General features: G+C 42.1%; 1 protein-coding gene across 2 annotated transcripts in view; it reads left to right on the forward strand.

Moving 5' to 3' along the window:
* LOC114634821 (microtubule-associated serine/threonine-protein kinase 4) overlaps positions 1-18814 on the forward strand; it is a 166609-nt gene that overhangs the window by 116297 nt on the left and 31498 nt on the right. The window contains exons 11-16 of one of the 2 annotated variants that reach the window (XM_028783425.1): positions 1679-1764; positions 8612-8820; positions 10366-10504; positions 12156-12288; positions 13081-13246; positions 15034-15135. In XM_028783425.1, the coding sequence (XP_028639258.1) occupies positions 1679-1764; positions 8612-8820; positions 10366-10504; positions 12156-12288; positions 13081-13246; positions 15034-15135 (835 nt within the window). The remainder of the gene's footprint in view (positions 1-1678; positions 1765-8611; positions 8821-10365; positions 10505-12155; positions 12289-13080; positions 13247-15033; positions 15136-18814) is intronic. The other variant, XM_028783428.1, reaches the window with a different exon arrangement.

An 18814-nucleotide genomic window follows, 5' to 3' on the forward strand; every position in this document is an offset into this window, starting at 1 on the left:
TAAAGGCCAAGAAGACTCTTGAGCCAGAGAGCCTGGGGGAAACTCGTCAGTAGGATCCTGCTCACATCTGTCAGGTGGCCTTCTTTTTAAGGGGAGTGGATAGCAACTGAGTGGGAGAGTGAGTCTGAGAGGCTGGAGTAAACCAGGAGATGACTTGGCCAGAGTCATGGCTTGAAAGTGCATGGGATACAGAGACAGGGTGGCTGGCCACAGGGAAATCAGTTAAGAGGCAGCTTCAGTGGCACTGTTGAATGGTCTTGCTGACGGGTGCCATTTTCCTATGAAGTGAGTATCATTAGAGAAACCAGGGTGAATTCAAGTGAAACATGTTTTGTAGTCTGAGGTTTGAGAACACAGTCTCTAGGTCCAGATTGCCTGGATCTGAAAACTAACTCTATCTCTTACAGAGTGTGTGTACTTACAGAGTGTAAAGAGTCAGGGGAGGGGGTTCTCTGAGCCTCGGTTTCTCCATCTGGATAAAAGCTAAATGAAATAGTCCATCTACAGTGACTAGGAAAATGCCCCAAAGTTAGTTGCTGAAAGATGCTATGCTAATTTCATTATATAGTTGTTGTTGTAACTACAATTGCTTCAGAATATCTAAGAATAACTGTCAAGCTAGTGGTTATAATCTGTACTCTTCAGGCTCTCAGATGGAGAGTTTCCAGTGGAGGTCTGAGTGACTTCCTCTCATCGGTAATAGGATAAAAGAGTTAATGTGAGGAGAGCCTGTGCAGAGTGAGCAGGTGGTCTCTGCCTTGAATTGTTCCCAGCCATGAAGCCACGGAAGTAATGATAAGATTCAGGTCTTATGGCCAGAGGCCAAGGGGATATGCAAGAGAGATGGTTGTTTGAACTGAGGAGGTCAGGTAGCTCTGAGGCCAAGGACTGGTTGTGTTTCATAAGATGAGGAAGGAGCCAAAGCAGAGAGAAGGAGGGAAGGAACTGGTTTGCAAGCCTTCCAAAGATGACTAGAAGGCTGGAGGGAGAGATGGCAGCCCTTATGGGGGAGACTTGTGCACACCTCAGCATCATGGGGTCTTCTAAAATGATGGAGAAGGAATCCTGGTCTCTGTGGAGGGCACAAAGCAGCTGAGGTGAATGGGGCACAAGAGACCACTAATCAAAGTAGTGAGGTTATTCCTGTTCATTAAGCTAAACTTCATAGAGAGCTGAAGTTTAGAATTTCAGTATTTAAGACACAGTAAGATTTCTGATACAGAGGTTAACACGGGCAGGCATTCCACACCTAAGAAATTTGTCACCTACCATCCATAGAGTGCCACAGCGTGAAAAAGATATGGTCTAGTCAGGAATAGAGAGGCCATATTCTCCTCCCCCAACCCTGGTGACAGCTGTCGGGGCCTGTTTTTTTTTCTAACTGAAAGCAGAAGGAAGGTTTGGCATTTTAGACTTAAATATTAAAATGTAGGACCAGGATGAAGCTACGTTTCCAAAACCTTCACACGTCTTCTCTTGGCAAACACGGGCTTGCTTAAATACAGCTGATAGAGAATCATTGGGAGCCACAGCTCATTGCTGATGAGCTAGGGAGAGCCTTGCAGCTGATCCCAGGTCCTCCAAGCTGGAACACCGTGCCTCGGCAAGTTAAACAGCACATTACGGTAATTTCCTCAAAGTCTGAACTGTGTTTTAACTTTCTCCTTCCATTCCCCAGAGCTCAAATACTTCCCTGAGACTTCGAAGGAAACCCCGAGAGAGTGATTTTGAAACAATTAAACTGATCAGCAATGGAGCCTATGGGTGAGTATTCCGAGCCGAGCTCTCTAGCATATTGTGACACACTGGAGTGCGATATTTGCTTTTCAGTTGTACCTTATGATAAGTAAATGCTGCACAGGGACTGGCATTTTAGAAGGCCGCTTCTTCCCACGTCAGGGGTAACATGCAGCCAGAATCACTTCTTCTGAATGCCCAACAGAAGGCACTGTCAGTGGTGACCCAGGGCTTATTTAAGAAGATTGGAGAGAAAGATTTCATAAAGTAAAAGAAAAATATTCCATATTCCTGTTTCTGTTACTTAATCTGTGCTTGCAGTTGAAAGATACTTGGTTGAGATCATATACGTTTTATATTGTGTGAAACACTACATACCTGTGACTTCTTAGACTAGCATTTTTATTAAATTGAATGAAACACTAGCATTTCTTCCTTGACCCATTTTTTTCCCCGAAGGAATAGAGTTATATTCTAGATTTATATAAATGTGTTCAAAGAATGGATTTGAAGATTCTAGTGGACACTAAATTCTTGTTATCTTTCTTTCTTTCTTCCCTTCTTTCTTCCTTCCTTTCTTTCTTTCTTTCTCTTTTATTAGTAAGTATGTCTTTTTATATTGGATAAGATGGGTCTTCTTTTCTCAAAAATGTTGAGACAATATCTCATGTAGCCCAGGCTGTACTTGAACTTACTGTGTAGCCAAGGATAACCTTGAATTCCTGATCCTCCTGCTTCCACTCATTGAGTGCTAGGATTAGAGATTTGTCTCACTACTGTTTTTTTTTGGGGGGTGGAGGTATTATTTTGAATTTTTTGTAATCTGTTGATATCTGTACACCCATTTGTAATCTGCACACATACTTACACTGGACACTTCAGTACCCTGGAACAGTAGTATTGCAATGTGAGTTTAATGGTGACATCGTAGTTAACGTTTTCATTTTTTTAAACATTTACTATTTCTTTATGCAAGGAACCTTTGATTTCTCTCTTGTTGAATTCCTGGATCCATTTCTGGAACACAGTTTCTTTCCCAAGGTATAAGTAGTGACAATAGTAAATTGTAAATAGTAAATTCTGAGTTATCAATAAATAGTGTAGAAGGACACTTAAACATGCAGTCTGTGACCTAATCCATCTAGACTGGCCAAGAATTCTATCTTAACTTCATATTAATCCCAATTCCATTTGCATGTATACAGAGAGCGATAAATCATCCCTGAGACGTTTACTGCCGTTTACTCACGTAGGAGCAGATGAGACAGTGATTTTTGTTACGCCACGAGGGATGTTTCTCCTTCTTGTTTTTTCACCTCTAATATTTTCCACACCATTAACTTAGCAAAGGACTTAAATATTTGTGAGCCTTCTCTATGCATCACTGGCTTTCGGGATTATGTCGAATGTTTCCTGATGCAGCCCATAAATGCTTTTAGACGTTATCTGTTTGCAAATATATGCGTTCTTCGTTGAAAATTTTCTACCGTGCAATTATTTGTGCCTTTTATTTGCTTATTACCACTTGTTTTGTGGTTGTTCATCCTTCTGGAGATGACCCCAGGCAATTCGTAGTAGAAAGAAGCCAGCAGGTTGATCTCACAGGCATGGGGTTGGAGCACTTCTTCTCTTTCAGCAGCGGAATGATTCTGGAAGGAGATGTTCTAGGAAGCAACCCTTTCGTACGTCTTGGGCATGTATCTTAGCAGTATTTGGAGTTCTAATTGGTTGAGTAAACTCATTTGTAGTGCAATTAAACCACTGTATAGTAGATGAGGTATATCACACTTTGGGGAACGGTTGCGAATATACAAGAAGTTAAACAAGCTGTGAATTAGTAAACACCCAGGATGCAGGCCAAGTCATTAGTGGGCTCACAAGCTGCCTGTCAGAGCCTCTGCTGATCAGCCAGAACTGCTTCTCCCCTCTTCTCTTCTCAGAAGTAATATCTCATTACATTTCTGACAGATTTCCTTTCTATCTGAATTATTTTTAATTTAAAATTGGAATGGAGCTACCCCTGTCAATTCAACCAGCCACGATTCCATCTTCAGGCTAGCGGAACAAATAGACCTTTAGAAGGGTAGAGTCTCTGGGCTCTTCCCACTGTCTTTGGTATCTGTGTAACAGGGGCTCACTACATACATCAGTGGCTCGGAGATGTACAGACTCTGTCTCCCCAAAAGCTGTTGGTGCTGGGAACCAACCCTCTCATTATAAAAACATGGTAAGACAAGTGTCTTGTGATGGCTGACTATGTTGGTAATGCCAGTTTGGTAAGTGTGTACTGGTCTCCAGGTGGATGTGAAATTTCTCTTTATACCTACATAGTACTCATAGAAGACCGAAGCTAGTGAATCCAGCATTGCGATGGCCTCTTTGTCTGTGTTCTCTGCTTAAGGGACTGGGGTGGTAGTTGATACCTTTTCTACTTGTCTATGGAGCAGGACCTCAGGTGCACAGAGCCTCTGGTGCCAGGCAGAGTACTCTATTTCCTACAAATATCCTTTGATTATAACTTTCTCTTATCCCTATGGAGAAATAAAGACCTAACTTCTGCCATTGAACATTGATTGGACTTTTAAGCCATAACCTCAAAGAAGTTTTAAAGAGTTGTTTTTTCTTTTTCCCTCTTTGGATTGGGTGAGTCAAAATGGGGTACTTCCATAGTTCAGGCTGGCCTCATATTTGCTATGTAGACTAGCTTTGACCTCCTGATCCTCTTATTACAAGCTAAAAAAATTGACTCAGAATTAGAACACTTAAAAGTTGCAACATTTCTCCCTCATTGTACTTTTCTTTTTGACCTTGATACACACTATTCTCTCATGTCTCACGGGCCCAGAAACATTTAGTAGTGAGACCCATGAATGCAAGCTGACACACACCCATTCGCACATTAGCTGTGGTTACCTACTCCCCATGCCTGACTCCCACTTATGGATCTGCTGGCTCACATTTGTGCGCTGGGCTTTCAGAGTCTCATGATTTCATATGCACTAGGATCATGCTTCCAATGGAGCAGGTGTTCACTGGGCTTCAGCATCCCGCTCATGGACCTTACTTCTTTTTATCTTGCATAGACAGAGAGATGCCTGGCTCCCGGAGGGCACGGGTCTCCAGCTGCCTTTCTACCATGTCATTGCCCACTCTTGGCTTTCCTGTGAAGGAAGAGACACAATAGCCTTTTCCAACAAAGCAATCTTGGGGGCCAGAAAACAAAGAATTAGAAAGCCTTAGCAGACAATGCAGTGTTGGATCATTAGGACGTTCATAGTTCATTCAGTGGAGTTAGCTGTCCATCAGTTCCTCTGCCTCTGACTTCTGTTCTTACTTTGGGTCTCTTTCTCAATGCCTTGCTCTCTGCTAACGTAAGTAGATCACAAACATCGCCATATAGGGCAAGATGGATGTGGCAGATACAGTTATTGCTAAATAAGTTTTAGCATTAAGAATAATGCTCCAGTCAGGTGGTGGTGGCACACATCTTTAATCCCAGCACTCAGGAAGATGAGGCAGGTGGATCTCTTGAGTTTAAAGCCAGTGTGGTTTTAGAGAGTAAGTTCCAAAACATCCAGGGCTACACGGGGAAACCCTTTCTCGAAAAACCAACATAAATAATACCCCAAAAGCAAAGCAGAAATATCAGAAACTAAGAACATAAACTAGAAGCAGAAGATATAGCCCAGTGCTAGATCACTTGCCCAAAATGTTCGAGGCTCTGAGTTCAGTGCTCAGCGTTGTAGAAATGGCCAACAAACCCCCACTCATGAAACATTCAGCAGCAGCAGATACCAACTAGGTACTCTGATCTACTTCAGCAGTTTAATGAACATTTGGCTGAAAACTAAAGTATCCACCTTGTGATAGTTGGAGTGGGGCATTCAGAATATGGGCCTAAAGGTCCTTAGCACCGAACTTAATGTGCAGTATTGAAGGAAAAGCTGGAAGGCGTGTTATGATCCAGTTGATTTTTAAGAAGAGACAAGCAATTCTAAAAAGATGACGTTCTTATGTTAATAGTTTGAGTTCTTAATTTTATTTAAAAATATATCTCCCATTTCAGAAATCTACTTTAATGACAGTTGTTTACCAATGTGTATCTTATATTTGGGGATTGGCCAAGTTGTTTTCTGTACTCCTTTGTGAATATCTTCACATCTGGCCTCCATCATGGTTAGAAGCAGCTTTCAAAATATATAGATTTTGTATTTTATCCTAATCGGTGGTTCTAAAAAAAGGAAAATGCAATAAAAGCTTTTTACCAGATATAAAAATATGTACTAACTGGTTAGTTAATTTAAAAGTTGGTCATAGTAAGAAATCTTTAGGAAAACATGTACAATAAACATTTAGGTTTAACTTACATATGTATATTGTCTTTAGTTTTGAGGCCTTTGAAGACAGTTGACCTGAGCCATTCTTAAAATGCATGGTTTCTGTTTCCCAAGGTTAAAGGTGAAGCTGAAACTTGAAGCAGTCTGAATGTAGGCCTCTGAATGTTTTGACAGCTTTTGGAAAGTTCATTCCTGCTAAACCAACAGGAATTTTACTTAGTCATCTGCATCTATTGAGACCTTCCAAAACACTTATTAGCAACAGAACTTCTCATTGTCATAGTGAGATTTCATTGGTTAACACCTTACTAGCTGCTTTTCTCTTTACTATAATCAAGTTCATCAGAAGCCCACCTAAGGGTGGAAGGATTTGTTTCAGTCCCTGAGAGTCTCTGTCCATCACAGCAGGGGCACTATAGGGGACTGGATTTCCTTCCATATCAATGGCAGTTTACAACACACATGTTACATGTGGCTGAAACCAGGGAGCAGAGACCACGCCCCTACATCCCCAGCCACCAGCTAGGTCTTTCTAAAGACTCCACAATCTCCTCTGACACCACCACCTTCTGGGGACCAGGTGTTCAAACATAGGTTTTTCTAAAGACTCCAAATCTCCCCTGACACCACCGTTGTCTGGGGACCAGGTGTTCAAACACTTGAGTCTGTGGTAGCCATTAACATTCAAATCATAACAATTAGTTTAACTATTTGAATTAGCTAATTATTTTTTTAAAAACAGAGTCTTATGTGGCTCCAGTTTGCTGTATAAGCAAAGATGTATGTGACCATCTGACCCTCTAGCTTCGTCCCATGTGCCTGAATTACTATTGCTATCAGGTGTAACCAAGAGAACAGGTGTAGGAGCAAACGCAGCCTATAAGAGCCCAGCACTGAGCTGAGGCATCCTACAGAAGACCCCTCACTTAATGTACAAGATGTCCGACTGACTGATTGTCATGTGCTTTTGTTTTATGGTGCAAATCAAAGTTTTATGGTGACTGTGCTACTCAGTGAGTTGTTTTGAGGAGTGTCATCAAGAGATCTTCCTTTGTACCATATGGTGAGCAAGAAACTAGAAAAGCAAATAAAGGAAGAAAGGGAACAGGGAGTGAGCAAAGCCAAAGATAATAGAGAGAGGAATACAAATGAGTGACATTGTGAACCAAGAAAAGAGGGGGCATAGTGACAAGATAAACACATCAGAAAGAAAGAGCAAGCCCTAGTTGAGTGCTTCTGTGAAAACATTCAAAACAGGCTAAATCAGAGTTGACTATACTGAGACTTAACCATATATGCCCTGAGCTATTGGTTCAGCAGGGAACAGAATGTCCCAGCCTGCCTTGCCATTCATTAGCCATTACTGAGCAAACTAGTGGAAAACACATCTAAGTTCACATAGCTCCTTGTTTTAGAAGGTATACCAATTGTGTGTGTGACTTTGTCAGTAAATTATTCCATATTTGATCAAGGCCTTTGGTCTAGGGAAGCATGTACAATCTATTACACATTTATACATATATTTACAGAAAGGTTTAGTGCTCCTTTAAGGGATTACTTCATGTGATCATTGCCTTCTTGGAAGCTCAAACCTGTCCCTCCGTGAAAACAAGTGGAGTGACTTGGAAGAAGGGGGCCATCCGAGGCCTTCCCTTGTTGCTTATGTCCTATTAGGGATTTTAGGACTCCTGTCTTTATAAGTACCCCTTTCTCCATGTCATCCCAGTCCTTAGGGAGTTCACTGTCTTTCACTAGAGAGGATCTGGGCAAGGCCATAGGAGAAATTGAATGTGGCCTAGGCAAGTCATTTTATTCAATAAAGTTGCTTCACATCTTGGCCAGGATGTGGGGGCAGCAGACATGCAGCTCCTTGGCTTGCCCCTCAGGCCCCCCTAGCCCGTTCGGTTGAGAAATGCATTTGCTGCTGGAGCTCACAGAGGGTGGTGCATGTGGAGTCTGCAGTGAGGAAATATGCTACTCTTTGTTGCAGAACATTCTCATATATCCTCATATACGCTTCTCATTTATCTGGAGATTCCATGGGAAGTAATTACTCTCAATTGGAAACCAGGGACTCTAAGAAGCCCTGGTCCTCTATGCAGATCCCAAGGGTATCATTTAGAAAATTACTGCTTTAGTCAGTCCAGAAAACGTGCCTAACATATGTCTAATGCTAGAAAGGATGTCGCTCGTGATCTGTATGTAATTTTGTTAATTCTTCCCAGTTCTGATTTATATATTGGATTTTGTTTTGTTTGTGGAAAAACTGAAAACATCAGCTAGTTCTTGGGAAATAACTCACTCTGGCTGCCCCGTTTTTGGAGCAGCAATGGCAAATCTGATGCTTTATGTATGATCTTTATTAAAAAGCCAATTTGGGTTTGGAATAAGATATTGCTAAGTCACCAGCACAGCTGTGGCAACTTAGCTTGAGCTGTTAGGAACTCAAAAAGCATAGGGTTTATGTGGTTTGTGTATCCTCTGGGCATCCTTACCTTCTCTCTTCCTGTGAACCCAATACCTGCATTCCATTTCAGGGCAGTCTACTTTGTTCGGCATAAAGAATCTCGGCAGAGGTTTGCCATGAAGAAGATCAACAAGCAGAACCTCATCCTTCGGAACCAGATCCAGCAGGCCTTCGTGGAACGTGACATCCTGACTTTTGCAGAGAACCCCTTTGTGGTCAGCATGTATTGCTCCTTTGAAACAAGGCGTCACTTATGCATGGTCATGGAATATGTGGAAGGTAAATCCAGAGAGACCGTGTTGCCTGGACCTAGATATTGTAGACACGAATACATCTGTGCCGAGTAACAGCTCTATCCACCTAGGAGCCCAAGCAAGCAACAAGATGGCCGAATCCCCAGTCATTACCTTCAGATAATTGCTTGTAAAAATGCCTGCTACTATAACAAAGGGGAAATTAGTGTTATCTGGGAAAAGGTTGTTTTCTTTTTTAATAGCATTTAATCCTAACTACCTCCCTTCAGTTGATCATTAAGGTTGGAATATAAGCAATGGGTTTTTTTTTCCTACTTCTTTTTATCACATATCATAAAATATGTTCATCATCATTAGTCTTCTCAAAAGGTGAATTTAAAAGATATCCTTTTTAGCCTGTGGTGGGAAATGAAAAATCCAGGCCACTCCTCCTTTATAGCCAAGCATCAGCCTCTTGAGTGCTAGGGTTACCAGCATGCCTGACCGTGCCCCGCCTCCTCCTCCTCCTCAGCCATTTGTGGTTTGCATCTTAAATGTTCCAAGTCATCTTATTTCTCTCTCTCCTTTTTTTTTTTAATTACACTTCTGAGACTTTCCATCTCTCTGACTCATTGACATAAAGTTATCACAATGAGTAGCTTAGCAAAGGGCCAGACCACGTTCCCTGGGTCTCGTTTAGGCTCTTTTTCTGGAGAGAAACCCTCACTATACATCTCCAAGAAACAGTACGCTTCTCACTTATGTTCCTAGTTTGGAGCTAAGGGGATTGGCAGCCGAAAAAGGGAGCTTTAGTGGGAACTGAGTGGTAGATAGAACCCTAAACCATTAGCCCAAGTTCTACCCATTGTTCTTTCTACCGCACAAGTGCTTTGTTTCTGAACTGTTGTGGTGGTTGTTTCTATAATAACTTTTTATCACATTTGGTATGTATGAAGCTAGGTCCTCACTCCTTTACTAGACTGAACCTTAAATAATCCTATAAAGGTTAAAGGTTCTTAACCTTCCTAATGTTGTGACCCTTTAGTACAGTTCCTCATCTTGTGGTGACCCCCAACAATAAAATTATTTCGTTGCTACTTTATAACTGTAATTTTGCTACTGTTATGAATCATATTGTAAATATCTGATATGCAGAGTATCTGATACATAACCCCAGGAAAAGGGTCTTTCCATCCCCAGTTGAGAACCACTGCTCTGCAGGATGAGATTATTTCTAACCCAATATTGCAATGAAGTAACCAAGACCACCAAACTCATTTGCCTAAGAGCTTCCAGCTGCTCAGAGACATGATTCCACCTCTTTAATCTAATTCTAGCATCTGCGTTTTATACTGATACATTATAAATTAGTACAATCATCCCAAATTGTGCTAGAGATTCTTCAGAACACAGTTCACTTCAGAGCCAAACTGCTCTCTTCACTCCACTTCTTAATTGGAAACATGACGACTTAACACAATCTCCACTTATGAGTGTGACTCTGCTTTGAAGTTCCGTGATCTACAAGTGTTAGCCGTCAGTAATCCTGCTGGATGCTGTTCCTACTAAATTTGTTTCCTGTGCTTTTCAGGGGGAGACTGTGCGACCCTAATGAAAAACATGGGACCTCTTCCAGTTGACATGGCTAGGATGTATTTCGCAGAGACAGTCTTGGCCTTGGAGTATCTGCATAATTACGGAATCGTACACAGGGATTTGAAGCCAGACAAGTAGGTACCCTGATGAAATAAATGTCTTCTTTTACATAAGACTGAACATTTTCTTCTATCTGCGAAATGTTTTTAAGGCTATTTGCACATTTCAAAAATTGTCCTTAGTATAAAAAAAATGAGTTATTTTAATAGTAACTTAATGGTAACTTTTATACATTTCTTGAAAGACTACAATGCTTACAATGAGAACTTAGAAATAGGGCAAATGACTCTAGAGTTAATTCCCTTCTTATCATGTAAATTTTTGAATAATGACATAGTGTTGTTTTGGGGAGCACTTTGTACTTGGCGTCATACTTACATAAGCTTTTCCTTCCCACGGTAATATATGTGACATGATATTCTATTTTACTTATTTTACTATCATACTTTGTTAGTTTGGAGTTCATTGTCGGCTCTGATTTGAGATACGGATAGAACTTTCCCCAAGTAGCTAGCCATTCATCTTGAAGTCACATATGGTGTATTTCATGCTTTCTGCACTAATGTGAAACACTGCTAAGTGTGTTGAGAAGTGTGTGACAAACTAAGACTATGTTCATCAGAAATCCAGGGGGTGGAAGTGGGGGTACACACAGGGAAAGGAAAGAACAACTTCATATACAACTATCAGAATTTTGGCATAATTCCTTCTAGTAGCTTTGTTTGCTTACTTGTTTGAGACAGAGTCTCTCTCTGTAGCCCTGGCTGTCTTGGAACTCCCAGAGATCCACCTGCCTCTGCCTCTGCCTCCTGGGTGCTGGGATTCTTAAAGGCGTGCACTACTGCTGGCCCTCCTTCTAGTAGCTTTTTAAAAATCCTCTGTCACTTTAACCTTTTAATCGATAGAATGCTGTTTTTTTTTTTACTTACAATGAAATATTTTAATATATTCAAATGTAACCTTTTTGCATTATAATAAGTCCAAGCTTTGTACTTAATGAGTTGAAATTCAATTCAAAGCTGGAAGTGGAAAAGTGAAGAACTAGGCTTTCCTGTCCAGGTTCTTTTATCTATGTCTTGTTTTAATCACAAGTGGATTCCTTACCTGAGTTCCTGGTAATACCACAGGACTATTGGATCATTTCTTCTCTGTTTTCTTATTCTGCAAAATGGAAAGAGGTGCCTGGAAAGATGGCTCAGTGGTTGAGTACTGCTATTGCAGACGGCCTGAGTTCGGTTCCAGCACCCACAGTAGGTGTCTCACATCCTCTTCGCTTTTATGGGCTCTTGTGCCGTTTTCTGAACTCCACGGTACCCTCATTCATATGTGCACATGCACTCCCGCCCACGTTCACACACACAAACGCATAACTTTAAAAATACGTCTGAGATCAGGCACAGTCAAAGTTCACAGACTGAAAAAGAGAGGAATTAGACTTCTGTACCTAAGGTTTTAAGAGTTTCTTAAGTGATGCAAAAACAACGCTAACATTGGATGTGATTGCTCCAACAATGACAGCAGAACCTCAGCTCTGGCCTTGACTTCTGAATCGTGCTCAGTGCTCAGACGCAAGTACCCTACTCCTTCACCCGCCTCCCTCTCTGACCAGGCTTCATTTTGCAATAGAGTTGATGTTTTACGAACCGAGGGGGAAAAGAGGGAGACCTAAAACAACAGACTCTGCTTCCAAGTGATTGTTGTGCCCTTTGTCCTTCTGTCTCCTAGCCTGTTGGTCACCTCCATGGGGCACATAAAGCTGACTGACTTTGGCTTATCTAAGGTGGGATTGATGAGCATGACCACCAATCTCTACGAAGGTCATATTGAGAAGGACGCTCGAGAGTTCTTAGATAAACAGGTAAGCTCGGTTGCTGCTCTGCCTGTGGAGAGAATCAAAGCTCACTGCAGCCAGTGAATTCAGAGTGCACCTGTGCAGCCCGTCTCCACATTAGCGCTGCCATTTGGATGTCTGTATAAGCCTTGCCTTTAATAAAGTGCGGACTGCTCCCATTTGTCTCCCTGGGCCCCTTTGAACCGTCCGATCCCTCTCCATTCCTCCCCTAGCACTAAGGTCTATTAGCAAGATGAACAGTCTAATTGCACACGAGTGAGAGGGTGAGAGAGACAAATGGAAAACTGTTTTTGTAAGGAATTCAGGAGTCTCAGTAGAGTACTTGTGAAACTCATGATGCATTGCGCAATCTCAGCCGCTAGAATCCCAGCTATGGCCCATTTCCTTTTAAGCATGCCTCATTACCATGTGCCCACAATCTGTTCATTGTGAAGTTACTTAAGGTAAACCCATCTCAGCTGCCACACCTTCCTGATATAACCACGGGGAGAATCAGTTTGGCCATATAAACAATTGAGCTACCTCTAATAGTGACAGATTAAGCACACACTATTATTTTTCAACGTAAAAATGCTTTTTAGTATTGTTATAAAACTGTACACAGGTTAGGTTTGCAATTTGAGACTAAGCATAATAGATATGTTCTTTGTCATTGTAATTTCTGTCCTCAAGGTCTCTGCCCATGGGTTTTCTAGTAGGTAAGCAGGGTTATTTGAGGCAGTATAATTGTTTAGTCATCTTGTTCACTTTAATTCATGTCTAATACCCAGTTATTCTAATACAGCAATTTCATTTTAGGTCTGTGGTACACCTGAATACATCGCCCCCGAGGTGATTCTGAGACAGGGCTATGGGAAACCCGTGGACTGGTGGGCCATGGGCATTATCCTCTATGAATTTCTGGTTGGATGTGTGCCTTTCTTTGGGGACACTCCAGAAGAGCTATTTGGACAAGTCATCAGTGGTAAATATCATCAAGAGTTATCTTTAAGCCACTACTGGGAAACAGCTACCCAATGTAAAGCTGTTGTGTGTCACTAAAATGTTAACCTCTGTCCACCATTGGAGCCAACAAATTAAAAGAGCTCACTTCTCATAACGCACAGCCGCTCCATGCTTTCTCAAGAGAGTGATGTGTGTTGAAATGGATCTGAGGAAGGTTTGTGAACATGGACTTTGGAAATGAGCTGGCGATGTGTCCAACTTTCCTTGTCCGCTACTTTTTCTAAAAAAGAAATTGATGTGGGATTTACAAATGCTTTCCCTGTTAGCTGGCCTTCGTTTTCATAGTAGGAAAGTTGCACCAGGGAAGAAAAGGTTAATGTGAGTAACATTTTTACAAATGGGAAAAAAATGGCTAATGGCACAATGAAGAAATTAACAAAAATGTAATAGCCCCTAAAACAAATGTCTACCAAATAATAAATAATGAGAATGGCAAGGCAGTGAGTGGAACCCACAGACTGTTAATGCGTTCATTGGTAGTTGTGATGTGTGATGTTATTTCTACAGCAGCTGTTCATCTTTCATTTAAAATTCAATAACCTTTAGATCTTGCCCTGCGAGCTGACCCTAACTATTGTCATGTAGCATGTGGCACACCTAAATGATAAGTAAATAGGGCCCACTGCTCGCCTCCCTGCTGATTTTGTAAATTTCCCCAATGCAGAGATGACAGGAAAGGCCTCTCTACCTGAAAGGTCGTCAGGCCCCACTGATAACTCCATCAGCCGCCTCTGGTCCCAACCTGCTCTGCGCTTATGCCAGCCAGCAGTGGAAACAGGGGAAATTCATTGTGCTCGTAAAGAGCCTGTAATCGTACGATTATTTTCTGACGTTGGCTTTGCAAGCCAGGCGTATTTGTAAACTTTAACAAAGTAGATTTGTTGAATCGCCTGCAGAGTAAAAGCCCTTTATATAATATCTGAGCTGTTTATGGATTTATAACTAGGCTGTTTTCTGACAGACCAAGGCCTGAATGGCAAGGGGAATCAACTGTTTAATTAACACAAGCAGCAAATGCTGGCTTTGTTCTCAGTGCCTTACGGCTCTGATGCATATTCATGTTTTATTTTCCAAATCAGATTTAAACTGCAGCAGAGGAAGCTAGAGGCTGGCGCACACAAAAATAACTCATGTTTTTATTGCATTTCCATAGGCACGAGCATGCACACACACCTATCTCCAGGCAAACTCCTTTAGAGCAAGAACATAGTTTAATAACTCTGACAGACTTTAAATACTCCCATTACTATGGTATCCTTTCGGTTTTCTCTTCTTCAGCCTTAACATTTTGGACTTTATCTTTGTCTCTAGAAATAATTACTTTTTGCAAAATAACCTTTTACTCCTTGGAGCTAAAGAACTGAGCAGGCATGACCAAACTCTCATTTGAGGCTAGTAAGAAAATCTTACACTTAGATGGTTCCCGATGGGTAGGCACCTAGCATGAAGCTATTCGGTTCTGTTATATTAAACTCTTCTAATAACCAGGAGGAGCGGCTTGTTAGGAGACAGTTCTGTCAATGAAAAAACGTGAATGAAAGGTACAATTTATTGAAATAGTCTTTTGAAATAAACCTTGAAGAAACTGGTGTTGTCCAGGCCCTGTAAGGTAATACTGTTCAAACTTGACCACATAGAAGTAAACTGAAGATCTTAAATGGAGGTTTTGTCTCCGTGTTTCTGGGATGGGGCCCATGGTTCTGCCCTTTGAGCCATAAAGCTGTAGCCATCTTCTCTTCCTTCCAGATGAAATCAACTGGCCTGAAAAGGATGAGGCCCCTCCTCCAGATGCTCAGGATCTGATTACTTTGCTGCTCAGGCAGAATCCGCTGGAGAGGCTGGGAACAGGTTAGAGAGCATGTGTGTTGCTTTTGCCAATATACAAGAAATAATGTCCTCTGGAGCAATCTGAAGCTTCTGCTAATGTTTTCTGTGTAGGTAACATCTGTTAGAGGATGTAGGACATAGCTACAGCACATTATAGCAATATTATTTCGTTGGGGTGTGTGTGTGATTTAGAACAGCACATCCAAGCGGATGGGTAGTGTTTTTGTGTTTTGCAAAGGCGAAACTCTTAATTTAGTTCAATAAATGCATCTCCAGGGTATGTACCAATCTTCTGTTTTGAAAAACATGCATCGTAAATAATTGGAAACGGAAAATCAGATATGAGGAGCTCTTTTTGGTCGTGTTTTTAATATACATTCCACGAGGATTTAAGCCAGCAGGCTTCTATCCATAGCCTTTGAAATAGGTTATCAGCGCTCCAACTGATTACTAGAAATGAGGGCCTGGGGCTGAGCCAGACTTTCCTATCGTGGTGATCAGCACCATGGCCCAAGAACGGGAATTAAACCATTGCCTTTGAAGATAAATGAGATAGTCTGTTTGTTTCTTGCTGATATTTTTCTCCCCTTAGTTTTACACCCATGTGCTTCCTTTTCTCTCCTATACTGTGGATAGAAACACTTTAGACATCTCTTGGGATAGCATCAGGCCTGCCTAGGTGAATCTGTTTTAGCAAGACAAAGATGTTAAATGTAAATGCATATACTCTAGGCGGTAATTAGTAGTTTTATTGGTGAAAATTGTTGGCTTCCTGTGGTCATTTATTCTGAAGTTCTGTTCCATTGTAATAGAAACATCAGTAAAGATGAGGGCAACCATTTCTCCCCCATTTTTCCAAGGACAATTACGTGTGGACTACTTTAGGCCAGGCCCAGTGGTGCAAACCTACAGTCACATTACTTGAGATGTAGTGGCAAAAGGATCCAGAGATCAAGATCATCCTTAGCTACATAGTGCATTCAGGGCCAACCTGGGCTACATGTGATCCTGTACACTGGAGCTTATGATAATACATTAAACTGCAGGCCAGAAAAACTATGGTGTATAGGCCAAATCTGTCCAGTTTCCTGTTTTTACAAAGTTTTTTAAAGCAGAAACACAGCAGTGTCTTTTCATGAGACATGTCATTTATGACTGCTTTCATGCTACAACAGAGTTGGGTAGTCATGACCAACTGTATAGCCCACAGGGACTAACTATGGACCACTCTGCCCTTTACACAGAAATTATGCAGACTCCTTGTTACAAAATTCAGAAAGGCTTAAATCTGGACTGACCTAAGAAGTAACTACTGAGTTGAGCCACCGGCTGGAGCTCCATGTTCCTTACTACCCTTTGCAGTGAATGAGTGTGCCTTTGTCTTGAAAAACCTCTGAAGTCTAGGCAAAGGGCACAAAAGAGTCACATGGCCAGAGTCTAAAGCTTGCTTCTGTGGCCAAGAGTAGGCTTCCTTTAAGGCATCCTACCTCAAAATATTGTTGTGAGACATGAGGAGGTCACCTGAAGCAAGACTTAGAACCAGGTGTGGTGCTTCTGGTACTGTATTTGACCTTCAGCTTGAACCTCAAACCTTCCTTTAGGTAAGGGCCATGGCATAGTGGTGGTATGGCTACCTTGAAGCCTACTGTATTTGAAATGAGTATTTCTTCCCACCCTATCTGCTTTTCCATTTGTCTGAACTGTCAAACTTGTTATTTCTCTTCTTATGTGACCTCAGTCAGATAGATCTGCATTGTGGTTCAAGAGATAAAAATGGCTGTCAAGGAAAGATTTTGACTGGGTTATGCCATATATATGAGAAATGGCTGCTTTTCAAGATTGCTCTGCGATATTACAGATATCTATTTAGATTTCCCATTCAGCTGACCCAGAAGAAGGGTTTCCATTATCAGACTGAAAAATGCATTTGAATGGGCACATCCTCACCAATGGGAGCTCAAAAGTCCCCTGTCCTGCAGTCCCCAGGGTCCACTTTGGAGTTTTTCCATTTGATAGCCTGCCCTTCCCCTTCTCTAAGGATGCTAGGATCTTTGATTAGGCTTGACTTAACAAGACAGGGTTAGACCCTCTAGGCAGCAGGTCCCTATGTATGTATCAGAAGCTACAAGTTACTTCTCTGCACATTTTCTCGTTGACTGCTGCTGTCAGTGTCTGACAGTTGTAAGAGCAAATTCCCTAGGAGAAACCCAAAAGAGACATTTAAAGGTCTCTCTCAAGCTCCTAGAACAGCCAAGAAGTGATTGCCAAACCGGCAGGGCCAATGTGATGGGTCCCAGTAGGGCCTCCAGAATGACACTGCGGATCCTGCAGGCCTGCCATGCCGCTTCCAGTGACAGCATCTTGTATTCAACGCATATTTAGCGGGCAAAATAATGCACCGTGAAAATCTGTGAATGCACATTTGCCTGAGAGACTGGAGAGGCTGAGAAAGAAAAAAAAAAAACAGGCCGTAAAGAGCATAATGAATGTTTAAGAAGCTTCTAGGAAAGGAGAGGAACTCAAGGGAATACACTAGTGCCAAACTAGAGCTGAGTAGGACCTAGTGCTATACTTGCACTAGATTGATAGAGACAGACAGACAGACAGATAGACATGTAGACATGTAGGCATGTATACTCTTGAACCTTGGCTTGCTGACCTTCAAGCTGTTCAGACATGTCTGCCAACGACAGATCAGCTGTGAACTCTTAGGGCTCTTTATCATCATCCTCAGTTTCCCACTATATAAAAATGGGCACATTGGACATCTCGGGATTATTGTGAGGACTAAATGCAATGATGCTCATATGCAGATGTAGTCCATGGAACCAGCCACACACCAGAGGATCAAGGCAAATTCTTCCCTTTCATCCTCCTCCTCCTAGCAATGAGCGCGCGCTCTCTCTCTGCACGTGCACGACCTGTACATGGTTCACAAGACTCTCACCTACACTTTTACCAGTAGTTTAGCCCACAGACTGTCTCCCCCTTCTATTCTTTTTTAATCCTTCCTTCCTCACCTCTCCGTGAGTACATGAGAAGCAGAGGCTACTGATAGCTGCTTCTTCTGAGTAAGGCACAAAAGTACGTTAAGGAACCCGAGCTACATCTTCCGTGGCTGTGTCTCACTGGGGGAGACACACTTGTCATTATCCATGGAAAGAAAGCAGAGCCCTCATCAGCTTGAGGTCCATAGATGGAGACAGGAGAGGATGAGAGCATTTATTGGGAACTAAAAGAGAAGCAAGGTGTGCAGTGAGCTGGAGTGGGTTGTGGGGGAGGGGGTGCTGTAGAATAGACTTGCCAACTAGCTTAGATACCCAGCCTGGGCAACAGTGGATCCCTGTCAGACTCCTGCAGGACAAACAATGAAGCAGAAGGAAATGAAAGCATAGGATCCCATGTGTAGAGGTGAGACTACGGCACTGCTTCTGGGCCTGCGTCTTTTAAAGACAGACAGACCTACGAGTAGCTTTCTTCTTCTTATCTGGAGGATCCCAGGCCAGTGAGCTCTGTTGCTTTTCATTAGTCTCCCCGTTTAAAACTGGAGTTGGTAACGCCGACCCTATCTAGGGGAAGTTTCAGTTATTTAGACGAAGCACTGTACCTAAGCATCAAATGCAGTACTGTCAGGGCGAGATGTCACCTAAGGAGTTTCTGTGGGTTTCCGGCACTCAGATGGAGAGGACATCCTCACTCA

The sequence above is a fragment of the Grammomys surdaster genome, unplaced genomic scaffold, assembly GCF_004785775.1.
Source record: "Grammomys surdaster isolate TR1022 unplaced genomic scaffold, NIH_TR_1.0 99, whole genome shotgun sequence".
Taxonomy (NCBI): Eukaryota; Metazoa; Chordata; class Mammalia; order Rodentia; family Muridae; genus Grammomys; species Grammomys surdaster.